General features: G+C 60.0%; 1 protein-coding gene across 1 annotated transcript in view; it reads left to right on the top strand.

Moving 5' to 3' along the window:
* Window positions 1–2036: 2036 nt before the first annotated feature.
* The window catches only part of TBKBP1 (TBK1 binding protein 1), a 15220-nt gene continuing 3279 nt past the window's right edge, over window positions 2037–13977 (top strand). The window contains 8 exon segments of the mRNA XM_044921829.1: window positions 2037–2141; window positions 2143–2271; window positions 2641–2763; window positions 3034–3138; window positions 4147–4327; window positions 4922–5094; window positions 5282–5343; window positions 13656–13774. Coding sequence (XP_044777764.1) covers window positions 2046–2141; window positions 2143–2271; window positions 2641–2763; window positions 3034–3138; window positions 4147–4327; window positions 4922–5094; window positions 5282–5343; window positions 13656–13774 — 988 coding nt within the window. The 5' untranslated portion in view covers window positions 2037–2045.

Genomic DNA, 13977 nt, shown 5'->3' with positions numbered 1-13977 from the left:
GGGGGGGGGGGGGGGGGGGGGGGGGGGGGGGGGGGGGGGAGAGACCCGGCGGCGGCGACAGGGCGAGAGCGGAGCGCGGTGCCAGGGGGGTGGGGGCACTGGTGCCCGTCTGGGGAGGGAGCAGGCGGAGGGGGTAAGCTGCGATTACAAGCAGGAACCGGCAGCAGCTGTGAGTCCCCGGCGGGGCTGGGGCGGGGGGAGGGGAGCGGCGCCCGGGGGCCGACCCCCCCCACCCCCCGGGGTCGCAGGGTGGGCCGGAGGAGGGGGCGGGAGGTGGGCCAGCAGTTGGCCCCGGCGGGCCGGGGAGGGGAAGGGTCCGGCGCCGGCCGCCCGCGTTCAGCGCCCCCCCCTTCCCCCTCCGCCGCCGCTCCTCAGGCCGCAGCGCCTCCGGAGCCCCCTTCTCCGGTCCGGGGACGGCCGACTCGGGGCCCGGGGCTTGGCCAGCGGTGGGGGAGGGGGCTGCGTGGTCTCGGCCCCCGAGAGGGGAGGGGCGACAATTTCTGTCGGCCGAGCTAAAGGGGTTTAAAGGGCGGCTCTTAAAGGGGCCGCAGTAGGGGCCCGGGGCCGAGGAGGCACCCCCCTCCCCATCCGCCTTCCGCGGCTCTCACCCGGGGCCGCCGGGCCGGGGCGGGGCGGGGGGGGGGGGGGGGGGGGCGAGGGGGAGAGACACGCGCACACACTCCTTACTCAGACCCGGTCACACGCGTTTCCCTGGCACTTAATGGGGTGTGGGGGGGGTTGGGGCCCGGGCCTGAGCCCTCTGCACTCCAGGCTCCTGCCGCCCGGCTTTGGGAGGTCGCGGACCCCACCGTCTCAACTCACACCTCACGCCGAGCCCCCTCTCCTACGCGCACACACACCTCGGACATTCCCATAGTGCCTCACGTGACACACGGCCCCGAACGTGCTACCCTTCACACACGCTCACGCACGCGTGCACACACGCGCACACACAAACACACGCGGCCTCTCGGCCACTCGGCCACTTCCCAACTCTATCCCCGACCCCCAGCCGCAGCCCTGCAAAGGCACTCATTGACTGTGACACACCTACACCCATTCACAGACACACACATTCCCCCCACACATTCCAACCACAGACACACATTCATAAACAGGGCCCGGAGAAGTACACACGCACCCCCTCGCCTACTCTTTCGGAGCCCTGAGTCATTCCTGCCCCCTCCCAGGGCTCCCCATTTCCCTGTGTGAGCGCACATTGGCGGGCTAGGGAATTCTTTGGTGGTCCCTTCCCAGGACCCCCCCCCCCTCCCCGCACTGTGTGTTCCCTCTGACACTCTGGGAGGACTTCCTGTGGGTCCCAGGTCAGGGGCGAGGAGGGCCTGGAGGGTTGCCACAGCGCTGGTGTGAGTGGGGGAGGTACTTCCTTTTCCTGAACTCCGGGATCCTGCAGGAAGAAGCTGGGAAGTTGGGCGGGGGCCCCACAGAGGACGTCCTGACAGTGGTGGGGCTGACTCTCCCAGACGCACTGGGCCTTAGGGAGGAGCCGGGGTGCAGCGGCCTGGGATGAGGAGCTTGGCAGAGAGGTACTTGGGGAAGCGAGGCCTGGGGGTGGAGAGGGGTTGAGGAGTGTCAAGGCAGCCCCGGCTGGGCCCTGACTTGGGAAGGCAGTCCTCTCTTGTCCACAGGTCTCCCTGGGTTCTGGAAGGAACCCTTCCCTGCTGCTGGCCTGGCTTACTTGTCCCTACTTGTCTTCCCCCCTCCCTCCACGTCTTTAGCTGGTTCCAGCCCCTTACCTCAAAGGCAGCAGAGAAGATAGGGCTTATTAGTCTGGGGGGAGACGGGGGGGGGGGGGGGGGGGAGGGCCCCCCCAGGGCCCCCCCCCGGGCGGCACGGGGTTTTTGGGGGGGGGGGGGGGGGGGGGGGGGGGGGGGGCGGGGAGCTTCCAAGCTGCCTCTCGGGCTGGCCACAGTGTTCCTTGGGCCAGGTTGAGGGGTATCAGGGACAGCCTCCAGGCTTCCCTCTCCACCATTGCTCCTGCTCTCCCAGGAGGCCCAGTGGGGGCCGAGGCCCGGGCCCTTGCCATGGAGTCCATGTTTGAAGATGACATCAGCATCCTGACCCAGGAGGCACTGGGGCCCAGTGAGGTGTGGCTGGATGCCCCCGGAGACCCCTCGCTGGGGGGGGGACATGTGCTCCGCCTCCCACTTCGCCCTCATCACAGCCTATGGGGACATTAAAGAGCGCCTGGGAGGTCTGGAGAGGGAGAATGCCACCCTCCGCCGCCGTCTCAAAGTCTATGAGATCAAGGTCAGGACTTGGAAATGATGGGGGTTTGGCTGTGTGTGTGTTATGGTGGGGGTTCCCGAGGGGCAGGAACTGGGGATCCCAGGAATCCCAAAGAGGGATCAGGATCCACACTCTTGGGAACTTGAGGGTCTCCCGTGAGGGATTTGGCTGCTCTGGATGGGAAGGGTGAGGAAGGGATCCTAAGGGCCAAAGGGGTGGGATCTTGGATCTAAACAAGATCTGGTTGGTGGGAGATGCCTCCGGGTCCTGTGGTTCCCACTTGAGCAGGGGAGGGAGGGACCCAGACTTCAAGGCAGGTTGTGGGGTGGAGGCCTGAAGCCTGGGCAGGGAGTTGGGCAACAGCTCTCCTGAGGGCCTGCCTGCCCACAGTACCCGCTGATCAATGACTTTGGAGAGGAGCACGGCTTCTCTCTGTATGAAATCAAGGATGGCTCCCTGCTGGAGATGGAGAAGGTCAGCCTACAGCAACAGCTCAACCAGTTCCAGCATGAGGTGAGCCCCTTGCTGCCCTCCCAGCCCAGGCTGGGCTCCCTGAGCTCCTTGCTCCAGTGTTTTTCTAACCCCTCCCGCCCCTGACCCCCAGGCTCTGTCTCCTTGATCAGAGATGGCTGCAGTCTTCCCTAGAATGGGCTGCAGCCTCGCCCACCCCTCAGCTGGGTGCTGGATGTGTGTGGGGGGGGAGGCACGGGGATCTGCTCGGCCCCCACGTCAAGGATGGACCTGACTGTGGCGTGCCCTCCACTCCCTCCGGGCCCCATCCAGTTGCAGAAGAATAAGGAGCAGGAAGAACAGCTTGGGGAGATGATCCAGGCTTATGAGAAACTTTGCGTGGAGAAGAGCGACCTGGAGACAGAGCTGGGGGAGATGGTGAGGCCCAGGGAGCTGGGGGTGCTTGAGGGTGTGACCCTTGTGGTGTGATGGTGTGCGACCCCACGTGTGTGTGTCTGTGGTGTGGACCCCAGTAGGTTCCTGTGCGTCTTTGAGTGCCCGTCACCCTCGTGAGTGGGGCTGAGTATGTCATACCAGTTGTGAGTGACTCCCGGCACACCCTGGCCATTCGGTGACCCTGCAGACGCCGTGTCTCTGTGCGCGTGTTTGGGTCTCGTGCTGGGTTGACTCTGTGCCTCTGGCCCTGTGCCTGGAAGGCTGTGTGGGTGAGGGCAGAGGGAATCGGGTCTCTGTGACTGCTGGGATGGGTCCGGCATGTGTGTGATTCTGGGTAGGGGCATGGCCACGCGTGTGAGCAGGGGGATGGGCGTCAGAGTCAGGAGACGCCGTCTCCGCCAGCTCCTACCTGTGACCTGGGTCACGTCACTTAGCCTTGTCCCTCCTCTGAAGAGGGCACTCACTGACCACAGTGCTGCACTGTGGGGCATTTGTGTAAAAATGCTTTGCCTTAATCATCATAAACACTTACGCGGCCCCTACTGTGTGCCAGGCACCGCTGTGATCTGTTTAGATACATTTACTGATTTTAGTCTTTCGAACAACCCCACGAGGTAAGTGTGGCTGTCCCCATGTTGTAGATGAGACGGGTGAAGCCCAGAGTGGCGAATAGAAGTCGTTACACTTCTGCTGGGGAGGTGTGCCTGGACGGAGGGGGCCGTGTGGTCTTATAAGTGTCCTGTGTGTTCATGACAGGGAAGAGGCGTTAACACTGACCGTGCAAGGGGCAACGGGCAGAAGCGTCTGCACTGCAGCTGCTGGGAGACCTCACACTCCTGGCCCCTGAGAGTGCAGCCGGGATGTGTGACCTGGGGTCTCGGCTCGGTGTAGGGGGGATGGCTTCCCAGATGTGCGGGAGTCCTGGGCTTGGGGGGCCCTCAGGGGTTCCCTGGTCCTGTGCAGACCCCACCCCGTGGTCTGTCCTGGCAGCGGGCCCTGGTGGAGACCCACCTGCGGCAGATCTGCGGCCTGGAACAGCAACTGCAGCAGCAGCAAGGCCTCCGGGACGCCGCCTTCTCCAGCCCCAGCCCCCCGCCCGCCCCTGCCCCACCATGTGCTGATCTGGACCTGCACTACTTGGCACTGAGAGGGGGATCTGGCCTGAGTCACGGTGAGATCTCCCTGACCCCCGATGTCCCTAGCCCAAAGTCCCCAAGCCTAACCTCCGTTTCAGCATCATTGGATACCTCTCCCTTCTGGGATTGAGAGTCAACACCCCATTATAATGTCTTAAATTTCTCCCATAATTACCCTATCCCTCTTTGCCACCTGTTCCCTTACCCAGTTTCTCCCACTGACACCCCCTCCCCTTGCCACCCGCCCCCCCCCCCCCCCCCACCGCCGCTACCCTCCATGCAGTTCCCGTGTGTGTCAGCAGAGGGCACCTCCACTCAGAGTCCCCATGCCTGTCCTAGGTGGTGATTAAGCAGAGGCCAGAGGATGCTTGGAGATTTGAATGTGGCCCGGGATTCATGAGGCCCTCTTATTTTGTCCCTGGCCTGCGGGAAGATCAGAAGAAGCAGCTCAGGCCATCCTTCCTCATAGACCTCAGTAGAGGCATCTCGGGGTACTTGGCCTCTGGCTGGCCCTTTTGGATCTCTCTTGATGTGGTGCTCACCTGTTTCAGTCTCTGCTGGTCTGGGAGTCAGTGGAGGATGCCCAGCAGCTGGACCCAGCCTGACATTATCCTCTGTCCTGCCAGCAGGCTGGCCGGGCCCCGCAGCCAGCGTGAGTGAGCTGGAGCGGCGGCGGTTGGAAGAGGCTCTGGAGGCTGCCCAGGGCGAGGCCCGGGGGGCTCAGCTTCGGGAGGAGCAGCTCCAGGCTGAGTGCGAGCGGCTGCAGGGGGAGCTGAAGCAGCTGCAGGAGAGCAGGGCCCAGGTAAGCGGCTGGGGCACCGGAGCCCAGGACCCTGCCCAGAGCTCCATGGAGGCCTGGGGGCCGCTGGAAATAGCCTTTAGAGGCCCAGGACTTCCTCCCTGGGTATAGACTGGCCCTGGGAGTGGTAAAGGGGTGGGGGGTCCGGGCAAGGTGACTGTTGGCATCTGACCTCAGTCTTCCTCCCTAGGATCTTGCGTCCAACCAGTCAGAGCGGGACATGGCGTGGGTAAAAAGAGTCGGGGATGATCAGTAAGTCACATCTGAAATCCTCTCCCTCTTAACCTCTGTGCCCTGGGGGTGGCATTTCCCAGGTCCCCCCTTCGGTTCACTTCCCCTGCTCTGGGTTGCTTGTAGGACCTCTCTTCCAGCATCAGGGTTGTGGGGTTTGGCTTGCTTGTGTGGCTCTGCATGCTTCACAGGAAGGAGGTGGCGTTCTGGGATGTTCCCTTTGCTTTCTTCTGGCACCCAAGCGTATGCCTCCTTGTGGTGTCAGGGGTTGAGAGATCTCAGCAGCTTTGTTGCTCTGTTCTGTGTCCCCCGGTGAGCTTCTGGGCCTCTCTGGGGCCCCATTTTCTGTCCCAGTAAGAGGGCCAGTTAGTTGGGTTGGCTGTCCCCTCCCTGGTGAGGAGGAAGGAGGTGGTCTCTTTCAGGATTCGTGGTGCCTTGTTTTCTGTCTCAGGAGAAAGCTGAGGCTGAGATGAAGAGGGGCTTACCTGAGTTCTATGGCAGCAGGGAGGGGAGTTAGAACATGCTCTGCTGGGGTGTCCCTTGGGAATCGTGCTGGGAAGGAAGGGCAGCAGGAAGTAGGGAGGGAGCTCTGTCGGTGGGGAGTCTCATGGTGGGGTCCTCTGGGGCAGCACTGGGCAGTCAGGGAGAGGGTGAGTGGCAGCCTGACAGCAGCGAGCCTGGTGCTTTTCACATCCGCACCCTGAACTCATCCTCTCCCGCTTTCTGAGAAACAGAGCGCAAACCTCCTTCCGCCTAAGCCTTCTCCCCTGAAGCCAGTCGTGTGGCACAGAATCCCTACTTTCATTGGAGGGGAAGACTGAGGCCCAGAGAGGGGCAGGAACTAACTCTCCATCGCACGAGGACCCCAGGGATCCTCCTTCCAGCAGGCTTCCTTCTCACCTTCCTCCCAGCTTCTGGCCAGTTGGGGATACCCCTCAGCTCCCTCTGCACCCTGATGTGAGGGCCTGGGTGGAGCTGTGACAGCTGGGGGATGAGAACTCAGTTTGTGGGACTGGTGGGTGGGACCCCTCAGCTAGGCTGCCGGGAGGGGTTCGGGGCTGCTTGTGCAGCGTGTCCGCCCTAGCTTGTGGGTCTGGGCACATCCTAACCCATGTGCCCAAACGCAGAACACACACACACTTTCTAGAAGCCTAGCCTGCCTCAAAAGTTACAGCGTAGGGCCCTTTATGGCTCACTGAGTCCCACCCCCTCTTAGCCGACCAGCAGTGAAGGCTCCCTCCAATTGGTTGAATCCAGAGAGAGGACTTTTTTTGGCAGGGCTGGAATTGGAACAGCAAAGCTTTGAATCCTTCCAGGGATGCTGAGTGGCTTTGCTTTACTGGTACCTCTGCGGCCTCAGGTTTCTGTCCTGGGCTCAGAGGTCACTCGTTACTGAGAGATGTGGGAGGAAGGTGATAAGGGTGGGAGGCCAGAGAAGGAACAACGGATCGAATCGCAGGGGGCCAAGGCTGTGAGTGAGTGAGTGAAGGAGAACTCCTCCCATAAGGCGCTTGTGGGGGTCGAGTGTCCATGCTGCCCCTGTGGCCAGGACAGCCCCTTTTTTTCCCACCCGAGGCGCCTGCCCCACCCAGGCCCTTTGGCCAGAGGCTGGCTGGAGCCACGCTTACCAGAGGTGACCTCCAGCTCCTCCCCTCCGTCCCTGGATGGTTGGGACTCTGCCTCGGCGCCTCCTGGACCTCTCTGCCAGGCTCTGCCTGCCCAGCCTCACACTTCTTTTCATGCAGAGCATCTCTGGACAGCCCCAGCTTGGCAAGAGTTAATTCTCAGAGGAAGTCCTCACTCCCCCGGCAGTTTTATTTTCTTATAAACTCAGCTCCTTTTGGTAATTGCTTCCCTAGTGCTCCCTCCCCTGTCCTTCCACCGGAGGCCTCAGTCACCTGCTCTCAGCTCACTTTCCCCCACGAGCCCCTCTTCTTCCTTCCATTTTGTCCAGACCCTCCAGGCTAGTGGGAATTTTACCTGTGGGCTTTCCCAGGAGAGGAATGCAGGGCTGGGTTATCCACATGGGGGTCAGGGAAATTCCTGGATCCAGGCTAGCCTTCCGGAGGAGTCTTGTGTGTTCCTGAAAGGTACTTACCTGTCTCCGTTTGGACACCTCCAGGGCAGCCAGTTTTATTGTGGGGGTCCTGGCTGTTAAAATATCCCCCCTTATACTGCCACTGCCTCTGCTAATCCTACCTGCCCCCCTCCCCCCAGGGGTCCTACCCATGCTGAGGGGACAGGCCTTTGAGGCAGCCCTGGCCCCAAGGATTCCCAGTCCTTCCCATCCCAGCCCCCAGCCCACCTGCTCTGGTCATCAGTGTTCCTCCGAAAGTGGCCATCCAGACCAGACCAGGCCACTCTGCCACCCTCCAGATCTCACCTCTGGGCAAGATTGCCCTGCTATTTGGTCAGCCCAGCGCTTGGTGGCTGGTGCCCAGGGGACAGACTGTACCAGAGGAAGAGCTGTTGGAGGTCAGTCAGGGGCCAAAGACAATGATGAGGGAGGGTGGGAGTGGAGACCAGCCTGCTCCTTAGGATGCACAGGGAGGTAAGGACCCCGGAGGGTCTCAGCCCAGGGTGGGAGGGCTGCAGAACCCATAGCCCCCTCCCCTCTGAGCCCAGCTCAGAGTCACAGGTCCTGAGGGTGGCCTTTCTGAGGGCGTGGCTAGTGCTGAGAGTGGAGGGGAAATTGTGGAGTGGGGGTTCCTTGAGGGGGCTGAGGGCTCAGGTGGGCAGGCTCAGTGAAGGGAGTGAGGGCGCAGTGAGGGATGGGAGCCCCCCTGTGAGAAGATGGGAGCTCAGTATGAGTGATGAGGCAGAGAACTATAGGGCTTGCTTTTTTCCCAACGTGGGGGGCTCAGTGTTGCAGCCCTGGCCCTTTTCCGCCCCCCCCGCCCCACACCCCTCTCTCCGCCCACAAGCCTCTGCGTGGGCTGCGGTTAGTGGTGGGGGAGAAGTGTGAACTCGGAGAGAGAGGATGGAAACTCTGCACAGAGGTCAAGGGCAGTGTGGGGTGGGTCAGGACGGAAGTCGGAGACCCCCGTGTACCCTGAACTTAGCCTCATGCCCCAGAACCAGCAGGCCCAGGGCCTCCCCCTTCACACTTCTCACCCTCCCTACTTCCTTTCTTTCAAATCTCCTCCAGCCAGGGCAGGGGTGCTCACAGGAATTAACCCCTGAGCACTTGCAGCCTTGGGACTCCCCGAGGGTGGGGAGCAGCTCTGAAGTTGGCTCCCAGCACTCCCTCCTCATTGTGGTCTGAGGGATCAGTGGGCTTTGAATCTGTCTCTGACTCTTTCCTTGCCAGGAAGGCTGAGAGCAGCTCTTACCCACACTGTCTCCCTCGATGGGAAATTGCATATCCTCCCCTCATTCTTAAACCAAAGTCATTGAGCTGGTATCTCCAAAAAAGGATCAAAACGACCTTCTTTCTTCCTCCACCTGTCTCCTGGGCACTCCCCATCCTTCGTCCAGGCCGGACACTGTGTGAGGCAGTTTACCTGCAAACTCTTATTTCATTCTCACCGAAGATGTGAAGGTATTGTCCCCTTTTACTGCTGAGCAAACTGAGGTACAAAGAAGTTAAGTAACTGGAGAAGTTAAGAGAGAAGTTAAGTGTGACTACCAAGCAGGTCCTGAGCAGATGGGGCGATAGTACCTCTGTGGTGTTTTTCTGGTTCAGGTTCTTCCTCAGGTAGGAGGCTCTTCTATGAGGGATGATCGGATGACTTGTTGATCAAACCAAAACCTTGGTCAGTTTTGAAAGTGAAAATTTCAATATGTTAGCATTTCAAAAATCTTCATAATTCTGCTGGGGCAACTCGTGTGAACCAGGTTAGTCCTGGACCAATTGGGATGCATGCCCCCCTGCCCAGGCACTCTGGTCCCCAGCCCTGGCGTGAGCTGCTCAGTGTGGCTGTCTCTCAGGAGCTTTCCAGACGCAGCAAGCATCTAGCTGTGCTGGGAGCATGGCAGGGCTGCCATGAAGAGCCAGGCTCTGTGGACCGCAAGTCATAGCTGGTCGAGGAGAGTGAAGGGGCTCAAGGCGCCTAAAAGGAAGTGGTAGAGCACTGGGTTGTTGCAGAGCGACTTCCTCCTGCCCCCGGCCCGCGACCTCAAGTCCGCTCCACGGCCCGGTGCCTGTGGTTCCCTCCCCGAGGGTCGGGCGGGAAGACTGATGCTGGGTGTGCCCGTGGGTGGTGGAAAGTTTGGTCCCAAAATTCCCCCACGAGGGTGAGGTGGCTGGGGGCAGCTGGGGGCAGCTCTGGGCAAAGATGGAAGGGCTGGGAATGCTGGATTTCTGTTTTCCTCCTGATTCTGAGTCAGCTGGTGATTCTGATCACACGACCAGCTCTGTGTGGTCCTGACGCCAATCCTACCCTAATACTGATTCCATCCCTGACTTTAGTCCTATCCCTCATCCTGACCCCAGCTGTGTCCACAATCCTGCTGGAAAATGAACTATCAGACCCAGCCCTAATCTGACTCTGACCCCAGCCTTAATCCTGACCTCAAGTCCATTCCTAGTTCCAAAGCCATGGCTCAGTGCTGGCCCTCCCTGTGGCCAGCCCAGCATGGACCCCCAGTGAACTTCCCTGGGGAAGGCGCTGCCGAGTCCATGTGCCTCCCAGCTGGTTTGGGGTAGAAAGAGCCCCTTTACAGAGGGAGGCTTCGGTCCCTGACCTTCCTCATCTCAGTTGCTTTATCAATCACAGTGAAGATTATTGTTTCCAGATGAAATTTTGAGATCCCTGCATTATTCGTGGAATGAATGGAAGGATAAGTCAATGAAGGGTGGGAAGATTTGCAGTGGAGGGAGTCCTCCTTCCTGCCAGCACGCCATTTGTTCTCTGGCTCCTCCGAAGGTGCCAGCTCAGCAGGCTGAGGTGCCAAGAGCAGGTTTGAGTCCCTGCTCTGTGCCACCACTGCTCTATGACCTTGAGCCAGCTTCTTCATAGCTCTGATCTTCCATGTATGTCTAGCACCTTCCTCTCCCCTCCCAGGGCATGGGTGGTGGTGCTCAGGAGCTCCCCAGCTTCCTCCTCCTCCTCCTCTTTCCCTTCTGCCACCCTCCCAGCCCCCATTCCCCCACTTTCCTGATCCTCTTGGAAGGCAGTACATAGCTTAGTGGTTAGTAGCCTGGACCTTCTTAGAGTCCAGGGGGCCAGTCCTGCACTGCTCCTAGGCTTGATGACTCTGTAAGCCTCAGTCCTGTCATCTGTAACATGGAGACAGGAGTGGCCACATTGTGGGGTTGTTTTGAAGATTCAGAAACGTTCTTTAGCATGATGCCCAGCCCCGTGGTAAGCCCTCCTCAAGGTTACCTATCATTCTTTTCTCCCTAGGTCCCTCCCAGGTTCTGAGAGATGCAGACAGAACTCCCCCCCATAATTTAAGCAATCAAGAAGTGCCCAGAGCAGCCATCTGCTGCCGTTCACCTGACCCATGCTTCCCAAACAGTCGCGATGGTGGGGACTAGCATTCAGGTGTGGGCCGGGAAGCCAGGAAATGGAATGTGCATTCAGGTGCACGTGTGCAAGCCTTGGTTGTGTTGTGAAGTTGAGATTTTTTTTCCACTGAATTGGCAGTGTTTTCTAATGTGAGTCATTCAGGTCGTTAGCATCTTTAGCAGCCTGGGCCTGTGCGTCTTGAGGTAGGAAGAGATGCTTGATGAAAGGGGTGGTCCGGAAGGGCCATGGGACGTCTAGAGATCCGGCCCCACCACCTTGCCTGGGGACTTAGAGGTCTTTGTGAGGCTGCCTGGGGCTCCTCCGCCAATGCCCTCCTCCCTGCACCTGATCAGAGCTGGGAGAGGGGCTGGGCATTCTGGGCTAGGGGCTTCCTGCTGACCTGTTTTTTCGTGAGGAGGGTGCCAGGAACAGCGCGGTGGAAACTGGGGTAGCTCCTGACAAGAGAAGGAAGGCAACTAGGGGAGAGATAGGGGCTTGGGAACTGAGTGTGGCAGGTGAGATCTCCAAGGCGGGGTGTGAAGGTGCCGACCTGTATCTGTCACCTGAGATACAGCAGTGAAGGCGGATGGGGAGAGGACTGGCAGCCGCCCCGCTGCTCTGTCAGAGGGGGACGCTCTGTCGGTGCCCTGCTCAGAGCCGCCCCCTCCTGATCCTGCCACTGAGGGTCGGCATGAGCCTCCGAAGCCCCCAGTCTGATGGGGGAGACACAGCTCCTGCACTCAGAGGGGAGCCTGTCACTGGGGAGTCCCCAATTTGATGTGGGACACACAGGCTGCACCCGCCGGTGTGATGGGGGCAATGCCATTTCTTCCCACAGACCCGTGGGATGAAGATGGGGGAGCACAGGACACATCACCTAAGAGCTGAGACGTGATAGAACTGAGGTTCCAGCACCTCGGCCAGGGTTCCCCGAAGGACTCCCTCCTCTCTGCTCCCATCCATCCCTGTGCACCCTCAGATGGGGAGTGAGCACTCTCTCTTCCTAGGAAGTGGACTTGTCCCCCAGAATCCCAGCCTCTTTGCAATAATTTGGCTTTGGCCCAAATGGGTTAAAAATAGTTTTGTTGTGGGAGGGGCTTTTGCCCCCCTATCACCCAGCTCGCCCCAGGATTAGCAAGAGAGAACCAGGCAGTGAGCAGAGAGTGTAGAGTGAAGGAGCTCAGTCATTATCTACCCTCTGCACCTCTGCTTTTCCTGCCCTCTGAAGCCCTAACCTCAAGACTTCCCCTTCTCTCCTCTACGGTCAGAGACACATACTCACTCACTCACTCACACCGTCCCTCACACTCAACTGGGCTCACTCCTACCTTCACTCCCTCCCTTCCACATGCATCCTCTCTCCCATGACCATTACCTTGGGATGGAGACAGGGCCCTCAGGGTCTGGAGACACGCCCCCCAACCCTATTCATGCCTAGCACCCTACAGCTCCTAGAGCAAGAGGGCCTCCCCTGGGAGGAGATCCATCTGGAATGGCTGAGCCTCTCCCTGCCACCTCCCTCCAGCTCCAACTTCCACAAAGCTCAGGAGTCCCTTCTGGACTTGGGAAGGGGGCAGGGAGATCCGATGAAACCAAACCCCTGCCTCCCAGGCTATGTCCAAGCCTGGGACAGAGATGAAAGCAGGGACCCAAGGCGACCACAGAGCGGCATGTGAGGTCAGGAAGGGCTCCCTGGAGGGGTGCAGCCCAGGCTGGGAGAGGGGAGGGGCAGTGCTGAGAGAGAGAGAGAGAGAGAGAGAGAACCTTCTGTAGTTCTGAACAAAGTGACCCTAAGAGAAAGGAAGAGAAAAGGAAGTGGGTGAAGTCTTTGCTAAGTTCAGAGCCTGTTCCAGCTCCGTGCAGGTGGGTGCCCAGGAGGAAGTGGGAGGAAGAAAGGGAAGAAGAAAGGCAAATGGATGGGGAGGCTCCATTCATTCTTCACTTCCTGAACATCTACTGGGTGCCAGGCCTGGACAGGGTGCTGGGAATATAGATACAGCAACATAATGCTCCCTTTCGAAGAACTCCCAGGGCAGTTCCAGAACAATGCCACTTCTGCTAAGTGCTTATCGTGGGTGGCACCCTCTGGAGGTGTGCGGGACAGCAGCTGCCCACAAAGCTCTCCATGTGAAGGGCTCCCTGGAGACTCTGGGAGGTGCAAGACTGAAAGCTCAGGGGCAGCTCTGAGGTAGAAGCAAGGGCAGTGGACTTGGCACTTGGCGGACCTGGGTTCCAGTTTGTCACTTGGCTCCTCTGGCAAGCCAGAAGGCCGTGTCCTCATCTACGGGATGGGGCTCTTAGGCTGTAGAGCACGGGTCTCCAGTCCTTCAAAGCTGAGGACTCCTCATGGAACCCCTGCCCCCAACACACGGGTTGCAGTTAAACACTTTTAGTATTTGCTCTTTGAGAAAATTCACAGTAACTAAAGCGACTGTAAGTTCAGTGCTGGTTTTGGATGAATCTGTTTTATCCGTCAGCACAGCTTCTGCACAGATTAGAAAACATTCACACACACGTGTGGCAGAAGTGTTCGGGCCATAGGCAGTCCCTGGTGAGCACATGGATTCAGGGACCCCTTGGCGTCACTGAGCTCCCCAGCCCCAGCCCCTGCCCTAGCCCAGGTAAGGTTCACTGGGAAGAGAGGGAGGCTCCCTGGAAGAGGTGGTGTTTGAGGTAGACCTTCTGCCCTTGGGGTAGGAGGGCCTTGGAGGGAAGGGAGAGCCCGAGACTGGGGCACAGCCAGCTCTCCGTCCACAGCTGGGACAGTACACCCACTTCCCTTCTCTCCCTCACTCCGTGCCCTCCGACCGCAGGGTCAGGGCCGGCTGGAGTCAAGCCTTGCCGGGGGGGGGGGGGGGCGGGGGCTGGGGTGTCCTTTAGGGTGAACTTGGCGCTGGCTTACACGGAGCTGACAGAGGAGCTGGGCCGGCTGCGGGAGTTGAGTTCCCTGCAGGGGAGGATCTTGAGGACTCTGCTGCAGGAGCAGGCCCGGAGCGGCGGTGAGATGGGGGGCGGGGAAGGGGAGGCCGGGGAGCTGGGTCCGAAGGGAGCGGGGCAGCTGTGGCTACCGTCCCGCGTCCTGGGGCCACGCTTGCCTTCCCTTCGCCGCCGGCTCTTTCCTCACCCGCGTTCCGAGGAGAGCGGGTGGGCGCTGGGCGCCGGCAAGCCCATGGCTCCCCCAGTTCTGACGCCTTCTCTCCCC

This window comes from Neomonachus schauinslandi, chromosome 15 (genome assembly GCF_002201575.2).
Source record: "Neomonachus schauinslandi chromosome 15, ASM220157v2, whole genome shotgun sequence".
Lineage (NCBI taxonomy): Eukaryota > Metazoa > Chordata > Mammalia > Carnivora > Phocidae > Neomonachus > Neomonachus schauinslandi.
The sequence above is the reverse complement of the archived record's forward strand: the minus strand, read 5'-3'. Positions and strand labels throughout refer to the sequence as shown.